General features: G+C 37.9%; 1 protein-coding gene across 1 annotated transcript in view; it reads left to right on the top strand.

The window, feature by feature from the left end:
* LOC124545602 (unconventional myosin-XVIIIa) overlaps nucleotides 1-15651 on the top strand; it is a 387918-nt gene that overhangs the window by 212507 nt on the left and 159760 nt on the right. The window contains exons 12-14 of the mRNA XM_047124550.1: nucleotides 141-327; nucleotides 2568-2732; nucleotides 9737-9949. Coding sequence (XP_046980506.1) covers nucleotides 141-327; nucleotides 2568-2732; nucleotides 9737-9949 — 565 coding nt within the window. The remainder of the gene's footprint in view (nucleotides 1-140; nucleotides 328-2567; nucleotides 2733-9736; nucleotides 9950-15651) is intronic.

Here is a 15651-nt window from a genome sequence, read left to right as displayed (position 1 = left end):
TTCGCCAAGGAAGTTATAAAAAAAGCTTTGAACTGCAAGTGTACCTCCATTTTCAAGTGGGTTTCATTCTTTTTAAAATGTAGATTGTTATTGCTACTTTCAAATTACTTAAAATATTACTACATAATTTTCTTCTGCAGGGAAGAAATGAGCCAGCTGTTTGTGAGTATCCGTGGCACCGGAGTTTCAAGCACGCTGGGTGGCTCAGTTGTGGGAATTGAAGGCACACAGTCACTAAGGAGAGCATCGAGCATACGCAGAACATTCACGGCTGGAGCTGCGGGTATCAAACGAAAATCTGTTTGCCTGCAAGTCAAGTTCACTGTGGTGAGTACACTGTTAACTCTTCACTGCTGATGCTTCTTTTTAATCAATCTGCACAGTGGAATCACTTTTTTTAAAGTAATGTAAACAGTTATTATTTTCTGGCTGCTACTGGCAAAATGTTTGATTGCAAGAATTACTAATTTCCACTAGACAGAGAATGATGTGACACTGTATTTGCCAATCTCCTAAAATGAAAATGTAATTTAAGAAATTGTAAGATATTCTCTCAGGTGTTCTTATGTCATAGACATAAGCTTAATGATAAAGTCTGAACACTTTTCCCTTAATTTGAACATCTTCAAATTAGAGTAATTTTCAAATTACTCCATATTACGTAAAATCAAGTACATGTCCATGATCAGCAAACTTGTTGTTTTTACGAGGTGTGTTTTTTAAGTAAGTATCGTTTTGAAATTAAAAAAAAGACATGCTAAGACATTTCAATAATTTTATTTTTACATGAAAGCCTGTACCTTAATCTACTTTCCTACATCATTTCTGTCAAAACCACTGTTTTGACTTCGTCATTGTCTTGAAGATGCTGATCGCCCAGGTGTTGCTTCAAGTACAGGAACAGATGGTAGTCACTGGGCGCAAGATTGGGGCTGTACAGAGAATGATCTAGAGTTTTCCATCGAAAAGATGTGTGGAGATATTTGATCTGATTCACCGCGTGCAGACGGGCATTGTCTTACAGCAAAACGATGCCCTTGCTCAACTTCCATGGACTGTTGCTTCGATTCTGGTGTGACGTAGGCCACCCATGTTTCATCACCCGTAACAATTTGGCATGGTACTGCTCAAGGAAAGTCAATGCACTGTCTAAACGTTTGGTTTTGGCGCATCCGTCATCATTTTCGGTACCCAACATGCGTGCAATTTTCGGTAATTCAAGTGCTCGGTCACAAGCCGTACGAAACACTACGAGAAACATTAAGAAAGTAATCCCGCAATGAGGAAATCGTAAAGCGTCTGTTTTCTCTCACCTTACTGTCCACTTCCTGCACCAAACTTTCATTAACGACTGAAGGACGCCCACTCCATTGTTCATCATGCACATTTGTGCAGCCATCTTTCAATGCTCTCACTCACTTTCTTACCATTCCATCACTCATAATGTTTTCTCCATAAACTGCACAGATCTCATGATGAATATCAATCGCTTTTATCCTTTTAGCACTAAGAAATCTTATAACAGCCCGTACTTCACATTCGGCGGGGCTCATGATTATTGGAGGCATCTTAAACACTCAGTACACAGTGTAAACAAGGAAGAATCAAACTGTAATGTAAAAATAAAATTATTGAGATATCTTAGCATGTCCTTTTTTAATTTCAAATCGGTACTTACCTAAAAAACACGCCTCGTATCAGTCCAGGTTGATGTTATAGCATAATTTTATTAGTGGACTCAAAAATTTTAAAGCATATAGTATATGAAAATTTAAGTAACAGATTGTTCTTTAAAGTACAAGTTTATCAGCACTAATTACACCGTAGGAATCAGCAAAATATAAATTACTGTCTAGATAAAAAGAATTTTGATAACATGACATGTGAAGTAATTTTGATATGTTATTGGGTAATTGTTGTCTAAGAGGAAGAAAAAGAGTCTTTATTTACTCTAGCATCAGAACTAGTTGGGATACCCGTCTGTGATGTATGTGTAATGGATAGCAAGCATTGCTAGTCATATGCATGTTGTCGGTAGTACTATGAGAAGTAAATCTCTATATTGCTACCATCCAAACCACATCATGTAGATTTGGGATTGCTTTTTCCACCATCCACTTTTCACGGGCTACAGCAATAATCAAAAACTACACAAATAGGATGTACAAGACTAAGACTAAATATTTTCAAAGAGAAACTGGCAATATTGTGAGTTCCCACATTTTCACTGAAGGAAACTGCTTGAGTGTTTCTAAAGAAATGATATGTTTTAAAATACCTTAGTTAGAGATTTATATTTGTAGAAGCTGAGGCTAATGTGGATTAAACACGTGTTTTATGCCAGTCATTAATGTGTACATAGAAGCCAGTTCTAATATTTTTTCGTTTACTTTTCAAAACTTTAGGATCTACGGCAATTTATTGCTCTTTCCTGCTTGCCCTAAAAGCATTGCTCTGAAAGTAAGAGAAATTTGTTGTGTATTTGCTATAGCTTAGAATTCATTGTGTAAAAATTATTATAGCCACGGTCTGTTGCAGTTTTATGTGATACTGTTACTCATTTTCAGGATGGCCTTGTTGAAACACTACGAAGGACTCGGCTGAAGTTTGTGCACTGTTTCTTGCCCCAACATAATGCTGGGCTTTCTGATGCAAAGTCTCAGCTGCCACGTTCTGGCAGCACAGGGAATGCTGAGGATCTTGTTATCAATGTACCATTGCTTAGGTCTCAGGTATGTTTCTTGTGTTCCCAGAAGAAATGGGATTTTCGCTTGTGCACAGAAATAGTTACAAAGAATTATATGTTCATACATTGCACATTGTCAGCAGGCTGTCAATTTTTTGAGTGTGTTGAATCTAGTTTTGTAAAACAAGATCTTCTTTTTCTATAATCATAGCCATAAATGCTTCAGCACTCTTCAGTGGGTATTTGTTTTATCTACTGCCCAAAACTTAAGAGTTAAACTGATGCTAAGCAGTTACAGTGAAATTCAAAATTATGCCTGTACCATTGCTTACTATTTTCAAGTGTATATTTGTGCTGGTTTATTTCAAAATTGCTATTTGTTTTGCCTGTCCATCAGTGGTCATTGTATACTGACAGCATTGTCATACCTTACGACATGCATGTAAACAAAAAGAAAAGATTTTCTCCCTAAGACTGAAAATTGATAATATAATAAACTTTAAATAAATCCTGATTTACTTGCTGAATGGCATGTACACATAGGTCAGTAGAGGAAAATAAGATCACATCCCAGTAAAGAGATTGTGATGGTGTATTTAGATCACATTATATCTGAATAAAAGCCTCAACAAAGTACACATACATCTCATTTATTAACCATTAAAAATCAGGGTACGGAAAATAATAAATAAAGTGAACTGTAAAGTAACATTGACACATGGCATACCTGTTTCAGTATAATGAGGTCACTGGTAAAGATACAGGGTGCCATTCTGTTAGAGATTAAATTGTGGGACTGCAAAGACACTGAAACATAGAGCTCATTTGTCTGCAGCACAGTGTGAGGCATTGTTCTGTAATGAAATGGGTTGTACGTAATTTGCAACTGAAGATTAGTGCAATTCGCCATATACAGAGAGCATCTGTTTCACCTCAAAATGTTTGTGCTGCTGTTTTCTTCAGAATGTTGCACCTTTTTGACTTCCATCACACGCCTGGCTCCAAATCTGACATCTTGCAAATTCTTAGCAGACACAAGGACCCATCTTTATTTCTTGCTTTCATCCATAGTATTTTGTAATTTTGGTAGTGCAGCCTTATGTGGCCTACAGTAACACAGTCATGTAGTTTGATCTCTTGTTGTAGGCACCTCTCCACAGTCTTTGATTATTCTCTAGTGGCTTGGGTTAGTACCTTCTTTTATATGTCATTAGATAGTTCTGTTTATTGGGAGACGGTCAGCTGTGGATGGCACTGGTCCCTGTCGGGAAACAACAAGAAATTGTATTGGGCACAGCTGACAGAATTCAGTTGTTATCATAGGCTGGAATGTTGTCAGGGCAACTGAGTTTTGGGCTGTAATACATATGGAAACTTTGGATGCATATGTTCTGGCCAATTTGACGACACCCATGTGTGACTGGCAGTGATGGGTTTTCAATCTGGATAGAAGGCAAATGTTGGTATTGGCAGTATGGCTGTCTCCTTCTGCCTTAGCAACAAATACAAGGTGCTCTGTATTGTTTGGAACACATCTGAATCGTATTATGACTTCCGGAATGAGATTTTCGCTCCGCAGCAGAGTGTGCGCTGATATGAAACTTCCTGATGGATTAAAACTGTGTGCCAGACTGAGACTTAAACTCGGGACCTTTGCCTTCCATGGACAAGTGCTCTACCAACTGAGCTACCCAAGCACAGTTCACAACCCATCCTCACAGCTTCAATTCTGCCAGTATCTCATCTACTACCTTCCAAACTTCACAGAAGATCTTCTGTGAACCTTTGAAAACTAGCAATCTTGGAAGAAAGGATATTGTGGGGACATGGCTTTCCCACAGCCTGGAGGATGTTTCCAGAATGAGATTTTTCACTCTGCGGTGGAGTGTGCAATGATATGAAACTTCATGACAGATTAAAACTGTGTTCTAGACTGAGACTCGAACTCAGAACCTATGCCTTTCACGGGCAAGTGCTGTACCAATACCCTTTCTTTCAGGAGTGTTAGTTCTGGTTATAAATACAAAATCAAATAAGGGTAATGCAGGTGTAGGTTTAATAATGACTAAAAAAATAGGAGTACGGATAAGCTACTACAAACAGCATAGTGAACACATTATTGTGGCCAAGATAGATATGAAGCCCATGCCTACTACAGCAGTACAAGTTTATATGCCAACTAGCTCTGCAGATGACGAAGGAATTGATGAAATGTATGATGGGATAACAGAAATTATTCAGGTAGTGAAGGGAGATGAAAATTTAATAGTCATGGGTGACTGGAATTGATCAGATGGAAACATAGTAGGTGAATATGGATTGGGGCTAAGAAATGAAAGAGGAAGGTGCCTGGTAGAATTTTGCGCAGAGCATAACTTAATCATAGCTATTACTTGGTTCAAGAATCATGAAAGAAGGTTGTATACATGGAAGAACCCTGGAGATACTAAAAGGTATCAGATAGATTATATAATGGTAAGACAGAGATTTAGGAACCAGGTTTTAAATTGTAAGACATTTTCAGGGGCAGATGTGGACTCTGACCACAATCTATTGGTTATGAACTGTAGATTAAAACTGAAGAAACTGCATAAAGGTGGGAATTTAAGGAGATGGGACCTGGATAAACTGAAAGAACCAGAGGTTGTACAGAGTTTCAGGGTGAGCATAAGGGAACAATTGACAGTAATGGGGGAAAGAAATACAGTAGAAGAAGAATGGGTAGCTTTGAGGGATGAAATACTGAAGACAGCAGAGGATCAAATCGGTAAAAAGACGAGGGCTAGTAGAAACCCTCAGATAACAGAAGAAATATTTAATTTAATTGATGAAAGGAGAAAATATAAAAATGCAGTAAATGAAGCAGGCAAAAAGGAATACAAACGTCTCAAAAATGAGATCGACTGGAAGTGCAAAATGGCTAAGCAGGGATGGCTAGAGGACAAATGTAAGGATGTAGAGGCTTGTCTCACTAGGGGTAAGATAGATACTGCTTACAGGAAAATTAAAAGAGACCTTTGGAGAAAGGAGAACCATTTGCATGAATATCAAGAGCTTTGATGGAAACCCAGTTGTAAGCAAAGAAGGGAAAGCAGGAAGGTGGAAGGAGTATGTAGAGGGTCTATACAAGGGCGATGTATTTGAGGACAATATTATGGAATTGGAAGAGGATGTAGATGAAGATGAAATGTGAGATATGATACTGCGTGAAGAGTTTGACAGAGCACTGAAAGACCTGAGTCGAAACAAGGCCCCAGGAGTAGACAACATTCCATTAGAACTACTGACAGCCTTGGGAGAGCCAGTCCTGACAAAACTCTACCATCTGATGAGCAAGATGTATGAGACAGGCGAAATACCCACAGGCTTCAAGAAGAATATAATAATTCCAATCTCAAAGAAAGCAGGTGTTGACAGATGTGAAAATTACCGAACTATCAGTTTAATAAGTCACAGCTGCAAAATACTAACGTGAATTCTTTACAGACGAATGGAAAAACTGATAGAAGCTGACCTCGGGGGAGATCAGTTTGGATTCCGTAGAAATGTTGGAACATGTGAGGCAATACTGACCCTACGACGTATCTTGGAAGAAAGATTAAGGAAAGGCAAACCTACGTTTCTAGCATTTGTAGACTTAGAGAAAGCTTTTGACAATGTTGATTGGAATACTCTCTTTCAAATTCTGAAGGTGGCAGGTGTAAAATACAGGGAGCGAAAGGCTATTTACAATTTGTACAGAAAGCAGATGGCAGTTATAGGAGTCGAGGGGTATGAAAGGGAAGCAGTGCTTGGGAAGGGAGTGAGACAGGGTTGTGGCCTATCCCTGATGTTATTCAATCTGTATATTGAGCAAGCAATAAGGGAAACAAAAGAAAAGTTCGGAGTAGGTATTAAAATCCATGGAGAAGAAATAAAAACTTTGAGGTTCGCCGATGACATTGTAATTCTGTCAGAGACAGCAAAGGACTTGGAAGAGCAGTTGAACGGAATGGACAGTGTCTTGAAAGGAGAATATAAGATGAACATCAACAAAAGCAAAACAAGGATAATGGAATGTAGTCGAATTAAGTCGGGTTATGCTGATTAGGAAATGAGACACTTAAAGTAGTAAAGGAGTCTTGCTATTTGGGGAGCAAAATAACTGACGACAGTCGAAGTAGAGAGGATATAAAATGTAGACTGGCAATGGCAAGGAAAGCGTTTCTGAAGAAGAAAAATTTGTTAACATCGAGTATAGATTTAAATGTCAGGAAGTCGTTTCTGAAAGTATTTGTGTGGAGTGTAGCCATGTATGGAAGTGAAACGTGGATGATAAATAGTTTAGAATTCTGAAGATTAGATGGGTAGATCACATAACTAATAGGAGGTATTGAATAGAATTGGGGAGAAGAGGGGCTTGTGGCACAACTTGGCTAGAAGAAGGGATCGGTTGGTAGGACATGTTCTGAGACATCGAGGGATCACCAATTTAGTATTGGAGGGCAGCGTAGAGTGTAAAAATCGTAGAGGGAGACCAAGAGATGAATACACTAAGCAGATTCAGAAGGATGTAGGCTGCAGTAGGTACTGGGAGATGAAGAAGCTTGCACAGGATAGAGTAGCATGGAGAGCTGCATCAAACCAGTCTCAGGACTGAAGACCACAAGAACAACAACAGTTTTGGAAGGTTCGCAGAAGAGCATCTGTGAAGCTTGGAAGTAGAAGACAAGGTACTGGCAGACTTGAAGCTGTGAGGACGGGTTGTGAGTCGTGCTTGGGTAGCTCAGTTGGTAAACCACTTGCCTATACAAGCCACGGTCTCGATTTTGAGTCTTGGTCCGGCACACAGTTTTAATCTACTGGAAGTTTCATAGTATGACTTGTCTCTTGGCCATATGGATAATCTTTGTACAAAGTCTGGACAAACATAAAAGACTGAAGCATGACTTGCAATTTTCAGTGTCATGTCTAGAACTGGGTGTGATCCTCTGATTTGGAGCTGAATGGATCCTTAAGCTGGGATCTCTCTCACAGAATTTTCTTCTCGAATGGTAATTTCTTGATCTCTCTTATCAGATATACAGCTGTAAGGCACCTTGAATAGATCAAACATTCATTACTTACTCAGGTCTGCTACTTTGAGTAACAGAGCATGTGTGGCACACACATGGAGCTTTCTAAGATTAAGGGAACACCAACACAGGCACAGCAGGTGGAGAGAGCAGGGAATCACTCCCTAATCAAGTAGGAGAATGTTTGCCCATTTATTGCAGAGAAGAAAATTTAAATGTAACATTAGTTACCTGCATATGTGTTAGAGGCAAAGTCCCAGAATTAGTGTCATTTGTCAACAGTAATAATGCCCACATAATACTCACAATAGAAAGTTGCAGATCAAACAATTTAATGGTCATTTGTTGTTGCTTTTATAAAGACTAAAAATCTCCTTTGTAGGAGTCAATGTGGGTTCTGCATACAGTATAAGAAGAGTTGGGTAATATGCTGCTTTCTGGTATGTAATATATTTCTCAAAATAATAATTATGGGAGGGAAGAAAATAAAACTCTTACAGAGGCTTGTCAACAGTTCTTCCTTTGTGCAAATCAAAAAGAAGAGGAAAGGCAGAAGTGAAAATTGTACCCAAAGTTCCTTCTGCCATACATTACAGGTATTGACAGAGAACTGTAATATGCAGTTAGTGTTCACATTTAACGTGGAGTTTTGGAATTGAGTATTACAAAGCAATTTTTGAAATAATGCAGTGTAGGCTGACAGGCTGTGATTGAGGCATACATTTACTCACTAATGTTTTCTCCTCATCTGCAGAAATATCTTCAGAGGAGAAACACAGGCAATTGTGAAGAAAACTCAGAGAGCTGATTGTTTAAGACCAAAAAGAAAATGGTGAATTTTGTAGATTTGTAAAAGATCCACATTAGTCATTGGTGACAGCTAGTCTGCATAGAATATTTTGAAGCTGTGCTAAGGTATATAATGGAACCACAAATAGTAGTAGTAACACCCCTTCAGCCAAACACAAGAGGAAATGTTGCCTCAAACAGACTGATACATCAGCCATAATAAAACACTTTCTGTAGTGGGGAGACTATGAAATAAGTTTATATATTATCCAAAACAAAGCATATCATATTTGCTTGTACAGACAAGCAATAGAAGCTTGTAAACTCCAGAATAATTTTAACTGAATGAACAAAGGAGTGAAATGAAATAATACATGTATGCTGAGTCTAAACAGAATGTAATAGTAAATTTTAATGGTAATTTACTTGTATTTGAGGTTTTTTGTCATCTGTCAGAGATTCATGTGCATTTCACATTGTGTTAAAAATACAGGTATACAGGTTATAACAAAGCTATAAATTTGGCCCCTACAACTTTTTCTCTGCAGTTCTAGGTGTTCATCCTTGAAGATTCCCCTAGAGACAAGGACAAAACATTAGTGAATAGTATGATGCACTGGCTATGGCCTCAGCCCAGGTGTTTTAACAGAAACAATTTCTGAAATATTCATGATGATTTGATGATGTTGGATTTAGGATGCTCAACAGCATGGTCTTCAGTGCCCCTACTGAAAGTCAATATACACATCACATAGGTTGAACTGTGCTTCATCTCACTAGTGAAAGTGGTGCAACAATTTTCCAGATCCATACTTTAAACAGATTTATTCAAAATGCCTATATTAAAACAGATAAGTGGTTTATATGTATTAAAAGCCACTGATTGTTTATGCTATGCTACTTGTTACATGAATGGCTGACTACTAAAACAGAAAACAGGCATTGCAGAAACTTTCCACTCAGAGCTCATTGATTTACTTTCCCCAACGCTGTAGGTAGGAGACCAGACATTTCACAAAATTTTAAAATGTGTGTTACATCACTGGCCTTGTCAGCTAGGATGGTAGACAAGTTTCCAGCCAAACAGAGAATTGCTCTCATGTCAGCATATGAAACACATGTATTGTATGTTCCACAATGAAAAACTCATTCATACAGAATTGCAAACTACTTCATATTCACTCGGTGTGGTTGTCTTCATTGGCAGCTGCGAGGGGCGCAGCTGGTGGAGGCAGTGCGCCTGCACAAGCAGGGCTTCCCTAAGTTCCTGCCCCTCTCAGAGTTCCGCCGGAGGTTCCGCCTGCTGGCTCCCCCTGAGGCAAGACCCACCAGCCCTGTACCAGATGAGAGGCGAGCCGTTGAAGAGATGCTGCTCGGCATCGACACCGACCCCTCCGGGTACCGCGTCGGGCTCAGTCAGGTAGGCACTTCAGTTTCCATGAAGCATTTTATTTAAGCTTTTTCATGCTTCTTTGTTATAAGTAACAGTGAGCGGTTTGATAAAGGTCCTGACAGGTAAGGTCAGAACTGTTATTATTACAAATTTCCAGAATGAGCACAATAGCTAAACACAGTTTTATAAAATTAATTGAAAGGTGCTGCACAAACGGGAGAAAATATTTTGCCACACAAGGTATGTCACTAATTTTGGAACAGTGAAACTGTGAGAGTTCAATATAAGCTGATGTTTGAGACGTGGGTTTAAGCAAGTCCACGAACCTGCATATCATAAGATATCTGCTAGAAAGATGTTTAAGGTACTAAGTATGCAGAGATGATATACATGAAGTAGTAAACCTGTGAGCTGGATGCAAAGACCTTGGTACTGCACAGAGTTTTAGTACAGTTTTTCACAAGCCAGTGGTGATGGAATTCATTCAGGTAGAGTCATCTGATGCACCTAAACTGCTGTTCAGTAGCTCCACTGGTGGAAGATGGAATCGACAGTGAATATAATGCTAATGTAGAGTATTTATTTGAAAATCATAATGTGTTGGCCTGGCCTCTTGATGTCAGTAAATGCACATGAGCCACACACAACGGTTCAAGTGGGATCCTCCAGTAGGAGCCTTACCTATTTAGAGCTTGAATTGCTTTCCCATTTCATATACATTAGGTTGTTTGTTGGAGACTTCACTAATCACGTACTACACTTTTATAACCTGATTGCTCATCTAGACTACAGTTTTACATTTCCTCGTGGCTGGATATAGATCAGAACAGCTGTCTTTGTATCTGCTAAACCTGTGTTATAGTGTTAACATATGAATTATCCGCAGTTTGATATTACTTGCATTTGGCCGACTTAGTATTATTGACATTAAGCTTGAAGTTGAGAAATGTGTGTTTTTGAATGTGAATAATATTTAAATTGATACATTACTTATGTAACCAATGTGATACAGTTTTAGCAGGTCCATAGACACAACCGCACAAAAAATTGAAAGTGATAGTACTGTAGATATATTTATGCAGTCCATAAATATGTACATCATTCAGTGGTTTTCACATAAAAATCAAATTATCTTTAGTCAGGGCTACATTCCACAGATAGCATTCATTTTTTCATATGAATTTGTTTCACAAAACATTGCACTGCATTCCTTATCTTTGTTTATTGCAGAGATTCAAAAGTGACAGATGTGATAACCAACCTGATTTTTGTTCTCTCTTCTTGTTTGTCTCCTCATTAGCACAGCAGTCTATAGCTGTGAAACTGAAAAACATAAATGAATAGTGATTGTGTTTATTCAATAATGTACGCCGCACCACAATTTTTGACACACTTTCTCGCATATTTATTACATATGATGTCACATTATTGGGACAATGACCAGTTTCTTAACTTCGTAAAATCAAATTAGCTGTATGCCCAATAACAGTTCAGTGGCAGAATTTGTTAGGTTAATTCTAATGTTGTTGATGCACAGTTTTTGGAAAAAACTGTATTGGATTGATAGTTCCTGTCTGTCACTCAAAACAAAATTACCAACTGTGGCACAGAACACAGTTCATGTTTACAACGTGCGTCAATGTAAACAATGTCTTCCAGTGATTGGTCAGAAAAATTGTACAGATATATTTCACTCACTGCAGCCCTTGATGAAGATCATAACATACAACAATCAATCATTCCAATGAAAATTGTGGTCCAACTTTCTTTATTTACAACATAATTCAGTCAACATTTTCAGACTTGCATTAGAGAAATCACTAGTTGATTCTTAGGAACCAACATTACTAAGTTTTTGTTGGTACTGATATACACAGTTTCAAAGAAATGTTAGCATAGTTAGCCTAGCTTCAACAGACTTCTGTGGATAGATTGCACATAGATATTACCGAAGTAATTACAGGGAACAGACTGAGAATTTTGGGCGGCACTTTCGTGTTTCAAGATAATTTGTAAGACAGTTGGGGTAGATTGTGCTGCTTAAGATGGATTATGAATATTAACAGTTATTTTGTTAGTAAAATACATTATGGTGTGGAAATTGGAAAAGTTTTCGAACCCAGTTTATGAATCCGTGACTTACAGGTGCAAGTGCCAAATATAAAACTACAGTAAATTAAACAAAAATGTTAATTAATGGTTTAATCTATAAGTGAAGTATGCCACCTTCTGCATAAAATTCAGGACAACAGAAGTATAATGGCAAAGATCATACTGTAACAAACACAGAGGTAAAATCTGCAATGGAAAATGTGATTACTTCTGATCTTTAATGTTAATTATCCAGGAAATCAATTAATTTCCCAGAAAGTGAAATATGTTACTAAAAGTTGGAATGCCAGTCTTTTTAATGGGTTTGTCAGTATGATCATATCTACCTATTAGCTCCCTCTTCTGTGTTGCATTTAGAAGTTCAGTTACCCATACCTTTGATTAAAAAAACTTTCATGGAAACTAGAGCATCAGCACATTAAAAACAATAACTTAAACAACAAATTCAAGTGAAATTCAGTGTAGATAATGTTTTGAAATATTTATGTACATGCCACATGTAAATTATGTAGCCAACAGTTTCGAGATAGGATAAAATCAGAAAAAAATTATTATCTGGAGCTATAATCATAAAAGAAAGAGTAATTGTAACTTACGATATCTCGTGCGTTATCGGAATTTGTTGGGGTACTTGTTAAATACTGTATTGAATGTATGTAATTATAGTCCCTCATTTATATCAGTTTATTGTAGATTATAGGAGCAATAAAGTAGCATATAGCTGAAAAAAATTAACAAGTTTTCCCAGTTTTGAATATGGGCTCAAGGACATATATACAGAGGTATGGATTCAACTTTGGTACCAATTCCATGAAACGTCATTTTCTCACTTTGTTCGTGAGCCCAGAGAACTGCTGTAGATAGCAGCTGTCAAATCATTACAGTGGTTTTGCTGACTTTAAGTGTTGTGAAAAAGTTCTGTTCAGCAACTTTGTAAAAACATAATCACAAAATATCAGAATGAGTATACAGCTTGATTGAAGACTTCTCAGAAGATGAAACACACTGCCATTTGCAGTGGGAATGGGGAATGCCATTAACAGAGATTGCCTCACAGCTGATATTTTCTTGTATAAGCCTGTACATTGTTGGTGCACATGCTCAAGCCTGTAAACTTTGGTTTGTTTGCTCAGCCCGGCACTATTGACAGTCGATTGAGTCTCAAGCAGTTTGTGAACAGTACAAATGCTTTTGCAAAATTATCCTATAGACAGTCAACCACAGTACTAGCATAATGTGCTTGATCATGCATCTTGTGCAATCTTCCAGTTTTGTTTCTAGCTGCCTTAATGGCGATTCCCTTCACAAGCTACTACACAACAGCTACAGCGAGCTGAAGATGAAAAGTTTGTGTGTGAAATAACATGTGAAGGTGCTTTTACATGGACCATATTTAATGGCAATGAGTGGTTGCAATAATGTTGCTACCAACCTTGCTGCAGTGTGGCTGTGATACATGGCAGTATTGTGACAAATGTGAGCAGTGTTGCTTATAGATCTAGTTGTTGCAGGTAGTTGCTGATGTATTGCTGAGTTGCTGAGGTGTTGTCAGCGTTGTACACCAAGGATGGAGACTATTTCATACTGTTGCAAAATACCTCTGTCGTTTCTTGTAAATGATTCCCTCTTTCTCAGCCTTGCTTCCACTATCTCATGCCGATGGTGCTGCAGTGCCAAGCCATGTAATATGAGCAATGAAACAATATTACTCTGCTTCATTTTGGAAAATGGCTGCATATTTGGACAAGCTCGATTTGTCTGCTGGAATGTAGAAGTGGCAAATGAGACAGCCATGAATTCCATAAATGTGATTCGTACGTCTACGACTAAATCTATGAAACATAGGAAGTAAGGTATAAAAATATCAAAATCTTAAAAAGGACATTCTTGCTGCTGCTGTCATAGGTCTGTAGTAGTGATCCATAATTTTTCTGTGTAGTTTCTTGACATTTCTCAATTTTTTTGTGGTTTCATCACGTATATTCCTGTGTCTGGGAGCAGCAGCTTGCTAACTGTCCTTTTTCTACAGTCTTTGTTTATATTACTTTTCATGTCCCATAACTCCTGTCATAGATGTAGTCCATTATACTCATAGTTCCATCACTGCACTAAAGAACATAAACATTTCATTTTTATTTCAAACTAATTTAATTAATTGCTCAAGTCGTAGCACCAAAGTGCCACAAAAGCCTACTACGGTACTGAGAGGCACATCAGTGAGAGGTAGGCCTACACATTAAAGAGGTACCGGTACATCATACTTGTGTATCAAGTTCTTGGGGCCAACAATTTTTGGTTTAATTGCTTCCAAATGTGTGGTGCTGTGGGACTGGCACTGTAGAGCGAAGACTTTTGTCTTATCTGCAACAAGACATGCAGAAGCAACTAGTACAGTCTTGTCCAGCCTCCTGACAGAGAGAGTGGTTAAATAACAATTTATAATTAAAATTGCAGATTTGGACTGCTCGCAGAATTACAAGTCTTATGATGTAGGTCATAGGTTGCTCAGATTATCAATTTAAAAGTGGATTGCTCAAATTATTAATTCAAAAGTCAATGAAAATAACTGATGAATAAATGTTATCAAACCAATTTTCTGTGGTAAAAATGGCGGTGGAGTAATTTTACAGACCACCAATCAATTCTTTCTAATAATATCAAACAATGGAAAATCCAGGATGAAATATTGACAATATTATGAAAAGGATGGATTGCTACTCACATTATAGAGGAAATAAGAAATATTGAGTTGCAGACAGGCACAATAAAAGTACTGCTAAACAAGTAGGCTTTCGGCCAAAAAAACGCTTCTTCTGAATTAGTCCAACTCGTGCACGTGCACACGCATTCATGTAAGTGCAACTCACAAATACATGACCACTGGCAGCCGAGGCCAGAGACACTTGTCATATGTGTGCGATTAGTATTTGTGTGAATGTGTGTCTAATTCAGAAGGAGGCTTTCTGGCCAAAATCTGACTTGTTTAGCAGTCTTTCTGTTGTACCTGTCTGTTACTTAACATTTCCACTACATGGTGAGCAGCGATCTATCCTTTTTAATATTATTATGAAAAGGAAAATTGCTACTTACCGTATAGCGGAGTTGCTGAGTCGCAGATAGGCACAATGAAAAGACTGTCACAAATGAAGCTTTCGGCCATTAAGGCCTTCGTTAACAATAGACATTGATACATACACATATGTCTAATGTTGATGAAGGCCTCAATGGCCGAAAACTTTATTTGTGACAGTCTTTTTGTTGTGCCTACCTGCAACTCGGCACCTCTGCTATATCGTAAGTAGCAACTTTCCTTTTCATAATATTGTTACATTCCATCCTGGATTTTCATTTTGTTTACTTTTCATAAAATTGTCATTTCTAATATCATGCTAGATAGTATAATGTTGCAGAGGCTTCCAAGCCATTAGTCTGACTTTCAAACCAAGACTGCCTCGAGGCATCAGGATACCAGATACAGAATTTTGTTCTTGTGTGGACCACAGCCGCAATATGTTCTAAGAACATTGGGGCAGATTGTAATCTATGTATTGTGTGTACTGTTAGCTAATTTCGAAGTCAGTCATTTTCAAGTATTTATCACAAGCCTAAAGTGTGAA

Source organism: Schistocerca americana, chromosome 8 (genome assembly GCF_021461395.2).
Source record: "Schistocerca americana isolate TAMUIC-IGC-003095 chromosome 8, iqSchAmer2.1, whole genome shotgun sequence".
In the NCBI taxonomy this organism is placed as follows: Eukaryota; Metazoa; Arthropoda; class Insecta; order Orthoptera; family Acrididae; genus Schistocerca; species Schistocerca americana.
Note: the sequence above shows the minus strand (reverse complement) of the source record. Positions and strands in the feature narration are given on the sequence as shown.